This window comes from Ascidiella aspersa, chromosome 3 (genome assembly GCF_963924565.1).
Source record: "Ascidiella aspersa chromosome 3, kaAscAspe10.2, whole genome shotgun sequence".
In the NCBI taxonomy this organism is placed as follows: domain Eukaryota; kingdom Metazoa; phylum Chordata; class Ascidiacea; order Phlebobranchia; family Ascidiidae; genus Ascidiella; species Ascidiella aspersa.
The window spans coordinates 19606254-19623866 of record NC_139449.1 but is presented as its reverse complement, the minus strand read 5'-3'; the positions used below and the strand labels follow the sequence as shown (position 1 = coordinate 19623866).

The following is a 17613-nucleotide window of genomic DNA, read 5'->3' as shown; positions in this document are numbered from 1 at the left end:
CAATTCGAAGGTATTGGAGTGCGTAGAAGCAGATGATGTTCGAAAAGCAGGAAACGGGGCCACGCTTCGCACCTCTTACTCTGAGGATGACGTGGAGCTGGAGGTCTTGTGCATTGCGGATGGTCTACGGGCGCTTTCAAAGGTGGTTAAAGTTGAAAGCAAGGTCATTACGTCGAACAACTTCAACAGAATATTTGACATGTCACCGGTTGCGCAATATGTGCGGCCCTCACCGGACAGAGACAAAATTGAGCGGCGCGCGTTAAAATGGGTCATGGCGATGACCAGAGTTGTGTAAAGTTAAAATGACTGTACATGCGCATTCGATGTTTCTCGTTTGTTGTTTTCATTTCGTGATCTTTACAATTTTTTGCTTTGAACCAGCTTGTTAGAAATTCCTCTGCATGGCGTATACGATTTGAAATTCATTCGCTGCAATGCCGCGGACATTAGCACGTTCTGTTACAACCGTAATAAATAGCTTTGGATTTTACGTTTACGTAATAAAACAAATTTCGACTTCGTTTATAAAGCATAATTTAGGATAAAATGTCATTTAGGCCTTTATGTTTTCAATGATATATTCATATTTAAAAAAACTAAAATCATTTGCGCAAAAAGTTATAGAAAAAGATAATAAATAGTGTAAAGGTACGCACAGCTCCATTGGGTTAAAAAACAGATTCTCCCGAAACTTTAAACATATAAATAGCCACATAATATTCCTGCGGGGAGCCTCAATTTTTGCAGTTATTTATTTATAAAAACATAACATTTGTGAGGGTAGGACCTTGCCTCCTTTCTCCATGAATCAATCCCTGTCTGCTTTCAGTGTCAACATGTACCACGTGATCATACACGACCACACCCAGTATTATATCTGGATTGGCAAATGCACGATCAAAAGCGAACGCAACAACTTGTGTTATGTCTAGTTTTTGACATTGAACTATAGGCAGCAGCCAAACTATACCAGTTATCTAGGGTTGGCGCACACAGAGTGGGTTGAGTCAGAATTACTATGCCAGGTTGATATCTGACTATCATACTTAATTAAGAAATAAAAACTAAAAATTCTGGCAATCAGACGAGATATGTTTGTAGGAATACAGTGGAGATATGTTAAAATAAGTAAGTCGCAATAACAAACGATTGCTACGTGTTTAGCACCTTATACGCAATAGTTTAGAAATTTATTAACCGACTGCATGTAGATGTTGATGATTTGTAACGAAATAACAATTGCAATAAGCTGTGGTTTGTTCAGCAAGGTGCTTCATTATTGTTTTACGCGAAACCAACCAAATCCAACTTTAGTATGTGACAATTTTTACTTTGTCAATGAACGGACTTCTTACCGAGCGTTACATATGCCTTAGAAAACTGCCAGCGAAAACGTGCAAAAAATGTGCACACATTTGAAATTGCCTTCGTAATGTACGCACACTTCCGCAGTACCGTATGTCACAACTCGTGTTTACAGACTCAAGTTATACCACATTCGAAATTTTATGAAAAAAAAAAACCCTGTTGTCTGTGTTAAATCAAGCAAGGGTTTCAGGGTTTGACGTCAGGTTTTTCAGGCAAACAACCCGGACAATTAAGTTTGCCAATACAGCATTTAAACTTGTAATTCTGATCAAACTGTGTTAATCTTGTATGGAAATCACGATGATCGAGCTTGTCACAAAGTTGCTTCGACATGTTCCCTGGCTGTGGAGCTTTTGGAACATTCTGGGAATTGCAGCAATGTTGCTCTACTTTTTCTGGTGGAGACGTCCACACTCAAAATTTCCGCCTGGCCCAAGAGGATTGCCATTAGTGGGGATTGTTCCATTTTTGGGAAAATACCCGACAAAGACCTATAAAAAATGGAGCTTGGAGAAATATGGTCCGGTGATGTCGGTTAAGTTGGGTTTTGAGGATGTAGTAGTGTTGAATGACTATGATTCTATTCACCAGGTGAGAAATTGCATCTTTATGGTTCAAATTAAAAGTATGTTATGATTGTTTACGACAGGAATGGCGGCCTTTTATTGCGGGGTCGATACTAGACGTTCATCACGTGGTTCGTAGTATTTTTTTTACCTCACGGCGCACCTATACACCTCTTCGAACTTTTTTTTCGCCTCTTTAAACTTAGCGGCGCACTTGGCGAGTAAAGTGAGCTCAAATTTTTTAGGTTACACCATTATTGCGCTTCAAATGCTTGTAAGTTTTTATTTTATAGGTCTCGTAGTGGCCTTATCTTTCAAAATTTGGGATGAATAAGCTAGGCCGTAAGAAAAAATAACAAGAAAACATATGTTTTATATTTTAGAATGGTTTTTCACTTAGCCAACTCACAGCGCATCTGGTAAACTAATTCCATGGAGAACCAGTGAGCCGTGGAGCACCCTAAATCCCTAATAAAACGCTGCTTAAATCCTTAAAAAACGCTCAAGTGTATCATACATTTATTTAAATTTAACTCGCAACTCTGCTGGTGCGTCTTTCCTACAAGGTATGTTATCTTTGGTTGGTAGTCCAAGTTTTGCAGACGATGTCAAATTAGGATTCGTACGAAATTTAAGAACAAAAAAGATAGCAAACCTAAAGCAACTTTTTGTGAGACCAGACAAATTTAGCAGAAACCTAATCAGCATGATTTTAACCAGGGCACTTTCGGCCTCTAAAATACTTTGTACGGCCACAGTGTGTCTGAAAACCCCGGTATTGAACAGTATAGTGCTTTATAATAAAGATTTGCTAAATCATTTATTCATTCCTTAAATGTTTGATCATATTTCTGTATTTTTAGAGAGACAATTGGATCATTAAAATTTTGTTGTGGGTAACTTCGTGGCCCGCGGAATAGTGGTTCGCCATCCGTAGTAAATTCACTTTGAACTAGGTTTTGTTATCAGTTTGAAGTCTTGGTCGAGTAGAATGGATTTGTTCCTTACTGCTTACATTGTTTCAATTTCCATTAGGCTCTGGTGAAACAAGGCTCGTCGTTTTCGGATCGCCCATGGATGGAACTCTTTTCTCGTTCGGTTGGATTTAATGGAATAGCCACGAAACGCCACGATGCATCATTTAAAACACAGAAACATTTCGGACTGAAATATTTCAGAGAGTATTTGATAATTTTTTCTTACGATCCCTATTTTTTTATTTTTAGTTTGCCAGTGAGCTACAAAATCACAACGAACAACTGCAAACCATCAATCACAAACTTTGATTTTTGTTTAATCAAAGGCCGTGCAGAAGGACAGTAGGAATCATTTTAAACGTTTCGAATATATCTTTATTCATTTTCATCATAGTGAGAGGGCACTGATTCAAAATGTAATCTACTTCTGTATGGGCTTTGATATACCTACTACGACTTAAACAACCTCCAACCATTATGCTCCAATGATTTTGTTTTTGTTTTTGTGTTACAGAAAAGGTTCAGGACAGATGTTTGAAGACATTGTAAACGAGGAAGTTGATGCATTTATCGCTGTTGTGCGAATGAATGGAAAAAAGCCAATCAATCTTCACGTAATTATGAAAAGATTGATTACAATAAAATTTTGTCAGCGGTATAGCGATTAACACATTTTTATGTTAGCAAATTGTTTTAATTCATTTCAGAATCACATCTTCATAATATCTTCAAATGTGATTTCTCGAGTTTGTTTCGGAAAGCGCTACGAAATTGGAGATCCGACGTTTACAAAGGTTCTTGATGCACTGCAACGCATGTGAGTAAAAACAAATGCTGAACGATAAAGTTGCTTTGTTTCAAGTTCCATATCAGTTAAATAAAATTATCTTAATTACAATATAAATGTGCTAAAGTTTCTAAAACTGTCTGTTCGTACAACATCCGACATGTCAACATAATTTAAAAATCTAGAAAATATACAATAAAAGTCAAAAACGATTTATTACACATTGTTTGCTAATCGCCTAAGAAAACTATATTTTGGCCCCAGATGCTGGCAATCTTGGGCTACTCTTGCTTATATTTGAATGTAAGGCTTGCGTAACAGCATAAAGCCAATCGTTCTGATATGAATTTAGCGCTAAATAAACATGTATGTTGTTTATAGATCCTAATTGTCATGAAACAAAAGTATGAAACTCAGATTAGGCGATGTTTTTTTAAATCGATTTCATTGTTATTGCTTATAATGTAGTAGAGTATAAAAGGGATATTTTATTGGACACAAACGCAGAACCTGTAAAAAGTTAAATACGCTTATCGCTCTCTACGTCATTTAAAGAATATTTCGTTTAAATTTAACACAATTACGTAGCGCTATATCTTTGCAAATTCAGAATATTCCACACATTTTATGTCTCGCGAATTTTTATCTGTTTTTACTGTGTTTTTGATCGTCTTAAGGATATATATTAAGTCCAAAGGCGCTATGCATACTATAGCATATGTTGCGCCTTGTGAGTCATAACTCTACTCTACAAAGTGAACTTTCTGTTATGTTGGAGCAGGGGTTCTTAAACTGGGGTCCAAGGACCCCTTAATGGGCCATCAACTAGTTTTAGGGGGTCTATGGAAGCCTAATTAAAATATTAGTGTATATTTAGGAAGTATTCAGTTTATCAAAAAAAAAAACAGGTTGAAATAAAAATAAAACGGTTTTGCACTTAATGTGTTTAGATTCCATTGAACGTTCACATTTTTGAACCGAAATCAGCAGATTTGTGAAGTCTATTTGTACTGTGACGTCAATTTATGACGTCAATTTTTTCCACCGTGTTCCACGCGAGGCAAAATAAAAAATTAGGGGTCTGCGCTAAAAAAAGTTTAAGAACCCCTGTGTTAGACTACAAATTCCTTATTTTAAGCAATATTCGAGTCCGAATCTGTCAATCAATGTGAAGTTGCTTGTATAATTAGAATTTGGAAAGCATATTAACGTATATGGTGAGTCTGTGAAGTGAAATTCTGATACGTGAACCGTAATTGCTGGTCGAAAATCATCTTCAGAAGGGCTAAATCATAGCTGTTAAACGCATATATACGTGCATTTTTCATTAAATGTTGTAAGCTTTCACATAATAACGTTATTGGATTAGCCCCCTGTTTTTCTTGTGCCAGCGTATGTATAGTGTCAATGACCCTTTCAGTTAAGATTGCCAGCTAAAAAATTGTGAACAAGCACTTGATAAAAGATGTTATTTCGCGCAGGTTCACTGATCCAAAGGATGCCGTTTACCTGAGTCTCCTCCAGATATATGGGTCGCTAGCAAAGGTGCCGCCAGTATCCTGGGCAGCAAACAGAAACGAAGCGAGAATGCAGGTTATCATGGGTTAGTCAACGACCAGTACGTTTTAATAACGTTACAATAAAAACAGCGCACTGAATCAATTTTTTGAGAAGGTGACCAACATACGTTCTTGTCCTAAAAGATCTCAGTAAAGCAAAAACAGCAAAATATGAACTCCATCCATAGAAAAAATAAAAATAAAAACAACATCAAAGTCGAAATAAAAAAACACGACTTCAAATAAGACCAAACTAGGACTAACACATTATAGTGGCAATAACGTCTAAATCAGAAAGTCCTATAAACCCGTAGAAATGAGAACGGGTGCTTTTCTGCTTTAGATTTTGATGCTTTGTAGGTATTGTTGTGTGTTCCCGCAAGTACATCGGTTTTGTGACCAATTGCATGCGCCAGGGGTGTCAAAGCCGTGGGACCATTTTTTTTCGGCAAGAATATATGCACTGTCCAGAATCTAAATGAAACCGTTGCAATTTGAGTTTTGTACAGCGAAAAGCCCGCAAAATTTCAACACACCAATATTCGCTTTGGCGTGTTTTTATAACTACCCGTATTGTGATCTGCTATTGCTAATTTACTGCCAACAAACTGAAGCTAAACTTGTATTATAAACTTGGTCAACCTGCCTATATAAATCGATTTATATAACGTGTGCCAAACATGAGGCCTTTGCCGCAAGTCTTACTTTAATCTTTACACACACATATGCAGCTCGCGTATAATTTTCTTTTTTTCACCTGAGGCCTGAAGCGCATACCACATTGTTTCTAACTCTGTCATTGTTAGCAAGACAAAACATTAAAATTTATGCGGACGCCCATGCCCCACTATCACTTGGTACTTATCAATGCTGCTAAAACGTCAGCAACAGTGTAGCCTACGTATCTATAATGCAACAGCGCTTTTTGACTTGTGCGCCATGGAAGAATATCTAGTGCGCTGCATAGGCAAATAGAAAAATTACAAAAATATATTTTTTATATAAGAATTTTAAGAAAAATCCTTGTAAACCCGAAAAGGTTTGCGGTCGCTTCGCTCGCCAGGTGAGCCCAGACGTTAAAAAAGTTAGAAAACACTGTTGGTAATTAAAAGCTTACACATACAAAAGCACATACAATTAATAGATTTATTACAAAACAGATTTTATTACGTTATTGCGGCCCAAGGACGTACTTAAAAAGTTTCGCGCGGCGCTCAATACGCGTGGAGTTTGACATCCCTAGACGCTATACCAGGGGTGGGTAATTAATTTTTAAGGACCATAAGAAACAGAAAACGTCGTATAGGTCCGGTTCGTTTAGAATAAAATTTTAAAATATGATTATTTTGCCAAGCTGGTGGTCACAGGAATAGGTGGGGATGTCTTACAACTTACAAGTGTAATTTACTTTTTAAAACATTCTAAAATAAAAAAAAGTGTGAAAGCTTGCTTTTGCCTTAATAAGTGTCATGAAAAATAAATGTCATTATGATGCCCGGTGGGCAACAATATTAAGTTTTGCCACAAAATATCATTAACATACTTGTGATAAATTATATAAGTCGTCCACTATATTTTTGTGCAGAAGAAGTTCAAAAGCATATTGATGAACACCGAGAAAAGTTCGACCCCAACAATGTTGAAGACTTTATCGATTCGTTCTTGTATGAGCAAACAATTGTCAAGCAGGACAACTCCTTCACGGTTAGTGTCTAACTAAAAGAGACAAAAACTAGCCAAATGGTAGTTTGTCGTCATGACACAATATACGGCCATCGTAATACAGTAAAATCCAAGTTAATTCACATCCTAATTGTTAGCTGATGCAATTATTGCGTCGAGCTTCCAAAACCATCGGTGGTCACCCCTAGGCTGGCAAAACACATGCCGTTCTTTACCCAATTTTATGCTGCTCGCACTTCATAATATATTGGATGTGTCTTTAGTGTCGGTTTTCGCTTGCTTTAGACATTCCTGGTTCCTTTTGGTAGAACCACAGTCAACATATTTTAGACTTAGAAGATTTGACAGCGGGTGATGGCATTTGTTCACCAAATTCCTCATTTATGAAATCAATTTGCGTTAATGTATCCTACTTAATATTTTAAGCTTCATTTACAAATAACTGGCTGAACATAGGTAAGTCAGGAAAAAACAGGAGAATATACATTTCCGCCAATATGTGTGGTTGTACGTTTTACTATATGTCTGGTTGGCCATCCCTGCTCTACATCAGTATCATCTTGATTTCTCCATTGGCCCAAATGGTTCTTAAACTGTGCCTTGTGATGCCCTGTGCTTATAATGCAGAATCATTAAGTTCGCACCTACCATATATAGACAAAGAGCTGAGGTTTCAGTTGCGAACTTAACTGGGATGTATACTCATAATGTTATACTGTTTCATAAATTTCAAAGTTTCTTCGACTTTATTCAATGTGTAGGCCTAATTTACTTTCACACAAGCAATGTGTCCTTTAGTGCAACTTTTTTAGTTTTGTTCACCCCAATAGCATCGATCTCCAGATTTCAAACACCCTTGTCTAATGATATGATAAAACTATCTCGTCTATCAGCACAAAATGATTTAGGTTGTTTCGATTTTTGTTAAGATCAACTCAAGCTAAGTTTTACCATCGAAAATCTACAATTTCTCGAGTCCAGAAATATAAAGCTAAAAAAGCACAAAACCCAGTCACCAAAGTTTTGTACAAAAACTATAAAGTGCAAACCAATAAGCAAAAAAACACCACAAAACACCAGTTCAGTAGTCGATTTATTGCAGAGCTATCATACATTTCTGACGGTTCACCCTTATCATTATTTTTAAGAACCATTTAAGAAACACTGCTTTAGTGTACCGGTAGCCTACTGTGTATTATGTAAACATAAAACACAGCTCATAAGTGTGACAAATATAATATAAAATAAGCACCTTTTCTGAGCAAGTAAATAATATTATATTATTTTTTAAACTGAGTAAACATTTAAAATGGACATATTTATTTTACACGAAAAGTTTGTCAGATTTCGATTCATCCATTTATGTTTGGTGATATCAATACGTCTAAAAAAGGGGTCGAGCGTTTTGTAAAACGGTTTTGTTACCAGTTTATTAGTTTTTTTATGCTAAAACTTTTCTTATTACAGGACAGTCAGTTGCAAGCGTTCTGTAGAGACATGTTGCTTGGAGGTACAGATACAAGCAGCACGACAGTTGCCTGGCTTTTCGTCATCTGGTTAAACTACCCCCAATACCAGGAGGGCATTTTAAATGAAATTGAAGAAGCATTTGGTAAGCATCTTTGTTTGACCAAATACCACATATGGGGCTATTTAAATTCGACATTTGCTGGTTTTGTAAAGCATAACCTATTTGGACTTAAGTAAAACAGTTTTTAATATTTGATCGTGATATTAATTTAGGAAAAAAATTAGCACGCGTGACCTATGACTTTAAATTTTGTTTGGAAGGAAATAAATAATATTTTGGTGGAATATATTTAAGCTTTATAAAATATTTATGCAAGTAAGTAATATATTTTGTAAAATGACGAAGTCCAGCATTTAAAATGATTTTTAGCATCACATTCTGCTTAGCTATTATGTTAATACTCCATTTATTTCAAATAACAAAAAAGGCAATTAATCATTCTGTTCATCACGGTTCGCAACCTTTGGTCTGTGACATCCTTCGAAAAGCTTTTATAATGATCCTCCCTCTGCTTATGAATGGATTCCTGTTGTGTTTTTAAAATGTAAGTGATGCGATCAATGAAAAAAGGATTATATACCAAAAGGTTAAAAAATCACAACAATTTACTTTAAAGTAACGTAAGTAACGTATATAGCCAGCGCGTGGTTTTAACGAATGTTAACGGAAGAATATTTTATACACGTTTCTTAAAATGTTTCATGAAACGTTACAAGAGAGGTCCATCTAAATTTTATTGGCGGATATTTAAAATCTTTATATAGTATAAAAACCTGTGTTTGTGGCCGCTAAGGGTGACCAGTTGAGAAACCCTGCGTTAGACTGATAGTTGTATAGCCAAAACAAAAACGCGTTCAATTTAGCTTATTTAAAATTTTATACGGCCATTTGTGCAGGTAGCGATGGCACACCTTCCATGATAAAGAGCAATGAAATGCCACTAACTTTCGCCTTCGTCCAAGAAAGCTACAGATATCGCTGCGTCATGGTAGTGACGTTGGACCACCGTACTTCTGAAACTTGCCAATTGATGGGTCATACCATTCCTAGGGGAACCAGGGTAAATTTAAACAATTGCAGTAGAATTCTAAATATAATTAAGTTCATCAAAGCGAACTGAAACTTTTTCAGACCCTATAAGTGCGGTTAATGCTCGGGCAAAATATCGGCCTCTTGTCCATTTTTCCCTTTTTTTAACAATCAAGGCATACAAAGAGCCCTCTAGCAAAATACATAATTTACTATACAAATTTTTAAATTAAATTTTGCAAGGCATGATACTTGTGACCTGGTGCCGCGGTGATATACATCACCTACATATTCTACGGCGTGGTACGGTCCGGCCCCTGAGATATTTAAACTATTATAAAGACATTTCTGCTCATGAAAAAATATTATTAACTGATTTCAGGAAAATAGTATAGCAAAATTTTAGCAACCCGATATAGCTAAAATGAAGATTTATTAAGATTAATAAACGTGTACCAATATAATTTATTTTAATGCAAAATATCTTGATATACCACATTTTATTATTTTTGGTGATTTAGCCCGTTTTTACAGAATCGTTTGAGCCCAAAGGCAAATTAAAATGGCCGTCTTTATGACGTGGCCATTGTTTCGTAAGTATAACCTCTCCAACTTTTATATTGAGCATGAGTTCGACCGATAACAGCAAGAATAACGGCTTTTTTTCTTATTTTATGATTGTACGTTTCTACGTGAGTTTGTGAGGTTATCTTTGAAAAGTTTTGTGGTCTACCAAAAAAACATAGTAAATAATTGCCAAAACTACTCAAAATGACTGAAAAAGTTTTTTTTTTTTGCATGTTACCAGAAATATAAGTTTTTTTGTTTTTCGTATTAATTTAACGGCAATCCGGTACGACAGTCTTACGACTGAAGAAATTTTTTATATATATTTATAAAATAAAATGATGTTGTAGATTAACCCTAACATTAGTTAAAACACAGGTGGTGCCAAATTTGTACGGCACTCACATGGACCCGAAAACTTGGCCTAATCCACAGTCTTTCGATCCGAATCGTCACATAAACGACGACGGGAAGTTTGTCAGGTCTTCAAAAATTATCCCCTTCTCACTGGGGCCAAGAAATTGCATAGGGGAGGGCTTAGCAAGAGTGGAAGTGTTTATTATCTTCGTCAAGCTGCTGCAGAAGTTTAAAGTGTTTCCTGACGGATACGGTGTTCCACCTGTTAATAATGAGATCAAAGGAGTGGTCCTTGGTCCCCAACGCTGTAACATTATGTTCGAAGAGAGAAATTAAAAAACGCTATTGCAATTTACTATTAATTTTTAATACGCGCTCTGGTCGATTCTTTTTAAACTTTAAATCAATCAATTGTTTTCTTTGTAAAAATCCATGATAGATTTTGACTCGAAATAGTTACTTGGAAAAGCAACCGCTCTGTGGTAAATTTCAAATTATTACGAAAAGCCTTATATATTATTATTAATGTAATAATTTTTGTGAGAATAAGCTAGCATTGGTCATGAAGTGTCCAATTATATAAACTATATATATGTTATGTTAAAAATATACTACCTAAATTGTGACTCATGCTTTATGTTTATAGTGTGTCTGATGTTTTTGACCTAACAGAATGATTTTTAAGTGTTGAGATTAAACGTGTTTATTGGTAGGCTTTCTTTGCTTGATTTCGGGTAACCGGTATAGTTGAACTAGAAAGATGGCAGCAACATATTCTTCATTTAAAGTGCTGGTTATTTAAATGTGCAGCCAACTTTATTTCGGTAAAATGATTACGAATAGCCTATAGCACTAAATAGCGTTTGGGCTAAATCGACCTGACTTACAGCAACAATTATAATTTGTTTTTCAAATTTTGTGGTTGATTTTGTACCTCTTTTCAAACCTTACAATATTTTTTGATCTTTTGAACCTAAACATAATTTTTGAATGACCGCATTTGTAATTCCTTTGTAAATAAAATTGTGAATGTAAAAAATACAGTTATTAATATTTGAATTTTTTTGCTTTCTTTTAAAACACTTTACAAGTGAACATTAATATTAAATACACTAATAAGGCCTTCATAAATTTGCGCAAATTAAGCCACCAAATTTACGGATAAATAGCCACCAGTTAAAGTTGTGGTATTTTAATTACTAATTCGTGTTATACACACCTTGTGTCACTTTGCTGAAGCCCCATATTGCTAAAGCCGCATGTACCTGATGATTTAAGACATATTGTGGCAGCTTAATTAATAAGTAGCCAAATTGCAATATTGTGCGGTGTTTGAAATTGAACGACTAAAAACACAAAGTTCGTCGAAGCTCGTTTAATTTTTTTTACGTAACGAATACCGTTATATATATTAATCGGGAATCACTAACAAACGTAAATCTTATCCGTAATCCCGGTACTATATACTGCGTCCAACGTTAGAAAAATTCCGTTTGAATGAAAAAATTGTTTAAAAACGAACTCTGCCTTAATTTTGCTTTTATCGCTTACCATATATTTATTAACAAAAATTACTATAGGCTACCTATTCATGTAAAGCAGCGCATGGAGGGCTACCAGGTGCGAAGCGTGCAAAAGGGGAACAAAAATTAAGGCCTCTATAAAACATATGTTTTTTTTAGCTTCTATGAAGCTTAGCTCATTAATTCCACAATACTGTACTTTTAATTAGAGCACGTACGAAGCAACAATATCTAAGTCAGAATAATGTATAATAACGTAGTGTTAAGGGGGACACCTGACAAACATGTTGTAAATTAAGACATTGACTCCACAGTTGTAAGGCTGCATATAAATCAAGTAAAATATCGCCAGCTTCCTGGCGTTAACAAATTGTTATAGAATAGACGAATGACAGGTTTGCTGAAAGCGGAAAAAAATTTCGCAAATTGTTGTTAAAATTTGGCAAAAACAGTTTGTGGACAGGGTGGCAGATCGCATCCATCCAGAGTCGTAGCTATAGCTAAGGTGGCGGTGGGGTACATATGTCCCCGGGCGCCAAGGCACAGGGGCGCCAAAATGAGGCTTACCAATACCAAAAAGAGGCTGCTTCTTTTTTAAATTCAATGTTTTATTAAAATTCCAATTGTTTTTTCGTATTAAGTAAGGTATAGGCCCATATATTATGTTAATGTAAAAAAATGCGATTTAACATGGAGGTGGGGGTGCCAATTTTATAGTTTGCCCCCGGGCGCAAAATACCCTGACTACGCCTCTGCACCCATCCACCCCTGTGCAGAACTTAGATCTTCACCAACCATATCATACTGTTCTGACTAAACATAGCCAAAATTGCCTATAATATGTAATATAATAATAAGTAACACAAAAAGAATATGCAGCAAACTGTCCAAGAACCTAGAGACAATTAAAACATAGTACCGGTAGCCCAAAAGCTCGTAAATCTCAAAATTATGAATATGTTTTTACAAATGTGTAATTTTGATGTTGTAATGTAAAGCAGTGGTCGACAAACGCCGGTCCGCGGACCGGTACCGTCCGCAAGGAGTTGGTTACCGGTCCGCAGCAGGGTTGTCAGATTAAAATTTTGTTTAAACACGAACTGCACGTAAAAATCTTTGTAAAACGTCAGAAATAATTAAATGTATTTTTTATATTTAAAACACATTTACCTTCGTGTTAATATAGCCTAGTGCTCCATGGTTGATTGGCAGTGTTGTAATGACTTAAGTCAATGACTTAAGTACATTTAAGTCACTGTTTTAAAATGACTTGACTTGACTTAAGTCTTTTGGGCAAATGACTTGGCTTGACTTAAGTCATTTGGGCAAATGACTTGGGTTAAAATAAATTGTTTTAATTAATCAATTAATTATAAAATTGCGTTATTTAGCCCAATCTTTGCACATAAAAGAATTTGCCTGTTATATGCTGCTTTTATGTTATTTTTGACTAGAGCTGCTCATAATAATCGGAGGAGTTTCCGGTTTTCATAATTTAAAGTTTTATTTTTTTGACAAGGGCTGGACTTGAAATTGACTTGCTCTAATTATGACTTGACTGGGACTTGACTTGTTATTTATTCAAAAATACTTGACTATAGTACTTAAGTTATTTTCCGAATGACTTGACTGAGACTTGAGTCATTTCAAAATGACTTGTTTACAACACTGTTGATTGGTATGATAAAAATCACAATTAGTATCAAGCTCTTGTGAGGTTCAAAACAACTAGTGTGCTGTGGCCCTATGAGTTACATAGCACGTTCGACATCCAAAAAGGCATAGTTTTATTACAAAATATAACTTCTAGTAAGTACTTAAAATATATCGAAAAATGGGCTAAAATATCATGTGTTTTAATTTTAAGCGTATACTCACCTTAAAGTAAAATAAAATTTCATGCAAACAATATTTATAAGCTATGTCCGATAATGAAATAATTCATTATTGTGATATTTAGGTTAAAAGTTTAATGGTGAAAATAACGGCCCAAATAGACGTTAAAAGCGACATGCTTTATTTTCAAACGTTTTCGGCAATAGGTTAAAAGGTTTCGTATTATAGCCTCTATACTAGTTTTAGAATCGATAAAAATGACAAAATCTACAAGCCCAAAGATTTTTCTGACATCAACGTTAAAAAAATTATTTTTGTTGTCAAAAAAGCCATTCTGGCAAGCCTTGTACGTAGGTCTATCCCAGGGATGGTGAACCAATGACTTCAGGTGTCGGTCTGTGATTCGTACTTTTCCATATTGCCATTATTTTGTTGTTGTTTTATATTACGTAGGCTAACTATTAAAAGTGTCGTGTAGGGCCTGGTCAAAAAATGGAATCATACATTATTATATATAGTAATTATACAAAAGTGTAACTTCTTTTGAAAGAATGCTTTAAATATCCTTATTTTGACAAGCTGGCAAGAATATAGGAATTGGTAATAATGGTATGCCGGTACAAGTGTAATTTAAGAAAAAACGTAAAGGCCTTAAAGTTTTATTGAAATGAACCGCGGGCTGGGTTAAACTAACTTGTTTCGTTGGCCGGATGCCGCCCATGGTTTTCAGCAAGGTCAATAATTTCTAGATGGGAGCATCTCTTTGCGAAACATGCATAAAGTTCGCATTAAAAAAGTGTTAATAAATTACCTTTCCTGAACATTTGTTGTTTTTTAAGGCCGGTCCGCGACAAAATTTTAGTTTTAAACCGGTCCGCAGTGCAAAATAGGTTGCCGACCCCTGATGTAAAGCATAGGCAGCATTATGATTAACAACAAACAAACGCAACATATGGAACCAAAAAATGATTCTAAAAAGGTAAATATTAAGGTAGAGCTCGCGCCCCCTAAGAAATGGTTGGCGCCCTTTGACCACATAAGACCTGTTTTGCGATACTCCATTTAACTTTATGTTAAAAACTTACTTACGACTGCTATAAAATATTTTCTTGATTAAGATCACTTAAGTTTTAGAATAAAAAAAGAAGTCGACCAATAAGTTGTTTTAAAGGTTTCTTACTATCTTACGAGTTTCTGGGAAGTCAAATTTCCATTTTCACGTCATACTCGCACAATTTTTCTTCGAAAAAAATCGTTATGACGCAAACAAATTTTAAACAGTAATAACCTTAGTTGTTGGATTATGGATGCTTACAGCGTAAATCCAAACACGTTTTCCGAATTGTATATAATTTGTCTCAAAAAGTGAACATTTTTGACAAGTTTTTTGTTAACATTGTGGGGTGTAGGTTTTAAAACCTTGAATGAAAATCGGGACAACAATGCCGTTCTAATTATGGTATTAATTAGTAAGTTTGCGCACAGTTTGAGACCTACTGTCATAAAAGGTCATTGGTATCCTAGGTGCTTTTTGAACCACATCCCACGTAAATTACACTGTAGTGTAGAACATGCTATGTTTGGTTACGTTTCGTCCACTAGGTAGATTAAAGAAAATATTCTCAAGCGTACTTTCAATTTCTGCTGTCACTAGTCAGAACTCAAATAGGCATCATTTCTCCATTATTGTAGTTAGCTTTTGTATGATTTTATTGTGCGGTGTAATTTATTAACATATTTCAGCCAATTTGAGGATGTTATACTCTGTTTTAAGCCTACATACGAACAATGTTCAAGTTTACAAAGTTTTGTGTTAAATATGTGCTTTGTAGTAGGTTAATATTTCTGTGATTTTAATTTAAAAGATATATATTTTACTTTAAAACTGATTATCATTTTTATAGTTTAAGCTAAAATAGGGCACTTCATTTTTCTATGAACAACCCAATTTACTGTAATGAGCCAGCGAGTCAATCAAAGCAGACCGTAATAATGTTTATATTTTACCATATTTTTTGGAAAAATAGTGGCAACCTCAAAAACAGGCTGTAAGTTCATATATTATAGCTTTCAAAAACTAATACTGGTACATTACACCTGCAATTGGTGTAATTTTAAAAGAATAAACACTTGATTAACAATAAATATTTACCAGCAGTTAGGAGTGACAAGTGACTATACCAGGATACTTTGTGTTTTGTTTATGTAAACATTCAAAAGTAACAGATAAATGCTAGTTTAGGTAAGTCTGCATTTTTTAACGGTCAAAGTACAATTTAACGTTCATAAAAGGATAGTAAAACAATCCATATATGAGTTACAACAAACAGCATGGTACAACAGTTAGACCAAAGCAAGTAAAATATGCAGGTGTTTAATCATGGCATAACATTTACCATACAGTACATAATATTATTTTAACAGAATATATTGCAGTTAAATTTTATTTTCCCAATATTGTCTAGGCACCTAGCGACTTTTCTTGCGAAAGTAAGGAGTTCTTTGCATTATCAACGCACAATTTAAAATCATTTAACACACTGGAGCAAATTAAAGGTTGACTTGAGTTTTCTGTATAACAATCAACAAGCTTCTGTTGCAGTATGTCACATATAGGTTTTAAAGTTGGTTTTCTGAACTTGGTCTCTGTGGCAGCTGCAGATTTTGTAAATTCGTCAATAATTTGGTTATGGTTGCTTTGTGTCTTTTCTTTTTGTGCTTGAATTTCGCCTCTCCACTTTTCTCTCAACTCTTTCACCTGCTGTTCTTTTGTGCCCAACATCTGTTGGCATTCCTGCAAAAGCATTTCTGCTTCAACAACATCTTTCTTGGTTTCTTGAATCTCTCTTTTAGGGACAGATGAATTTGTGGATAAGCGTTCAACTAAAACAGTCGATAATTGCACTCCTTCTTCAGTCTGAACAAATTTTCCATTTTCCTGTTCAAGAGTTACCTCATTACTTCCAGAATTTCCCATTTCATACTATACAAAGCAGCCAAGTAAATAAAGAATGCCCTTTATTTAGGCATACGTGGGTTTTGCTTCCTGCAATAATAATTATGTTAAACTCCACAATTTTAAGTTAAAGTGAAGGATAGAAGTAGCCTGGGCTTAAATTCTACTAATTTATCCAAAAGTGTTTGTTTAAAAGTCTAACTTTAAGTGTGATGCAAGAATTTCACGAGTGCCATCTGCGCGGCTGCACCATGAGTAATAATAACCAGACTGACAACTTTTTTCCTTTTTCTCTCTGATATTTGATAAGGTAGAAAATCTAATTCGTAAAACTATACGTAACGCTTCCTTTGCCGCATAAAACCTACATATTTCGCAGCTAACATTAGTCGTGCGTACTATTTCACAGGGGCACGACATCCTATACACCAGTGCTTGTTTTTAGAATTTCTACAGTATACCTTTTTTGTTATATTTTATTTAAGGACAATATTACGCCTTTGAATAAATCTCTTATTTTTTTACTTCTCTCTAAAATAAAAATATTGTTTTTTTTTTTAAGATTACCTTTTATTCTGAACAATTTGTGGAAGAGACAGAAATCTTTACTAATTCGGGTTGACTCTACTGCATAAGAAATTTTGTTAAAGGACAAGAAATCCAACAACACATAAATTTTACACAAATGCTATGGTATAACATATAAACCAATAAAACATTGATTAACTTTTGTATCAACAAACTAGGAAGTTTCTATAAAAATAAATTGCAGAACTAAAATAAATTAAAGGCAAAATATGTAGTACCGTATAGTTAATTCATTTACCCATTTTCAAAGACAGAATTTATTTTTCTGTAGGCCTACAGGTAT

At 34.9% G+C, this 17613-nt stretch overlaps 2 protein-coding genes across 2 annotated transcripts; one reads left to right on the top strand and one right to left on the bottom strand.

Annotated features, from left to right (window-relative positions):
• Positions 1-1626: 1626 nt before the first annotated feature.
• LOC146160636 (cytochrome P450 2U1-like) lies at positions 1627-11372 on the top strand. Its single transcript, XM_083385468.1, has 9 exons — positions 1627-1962; positions 2973-3118; positions 3429-3528; positions 3622-3731; positions 5183-5304; positions 6846-6964; positions 8411-8555; positions 9371-9534; positions 10449-11372. The coding sequence occupies exons 1-9, from the start codon at positions 1660-1662 to the stop codon at positions 10761-10763; spliced, it is 1524 nt and encodes a 507-aa protein (XP_083241594.1). The 5' UTR covers positions 1627-1659; the 3' UTR covers positions 10764-11372.
• Positions 11373-15493: 4121 nt separating this feature from the next.
• Positions 15494-16907, bottom strand: LOC146160635 (MICOS complex subunit mic25-like). Its single transcript, XM_083385196.1, has one exon. The coding sequence runs from the start codon at positions 16761-16763 to the stop codon at positions 16248-16250; it is 516 nt and encodes a 171-aa protein (XP_083241322.1). The 5' UTR covers positions 16764-16907; the 3' UTR covers positions 15494-16247.
• Positions 16908-17613: the final 706 nt, after the last annotated feature.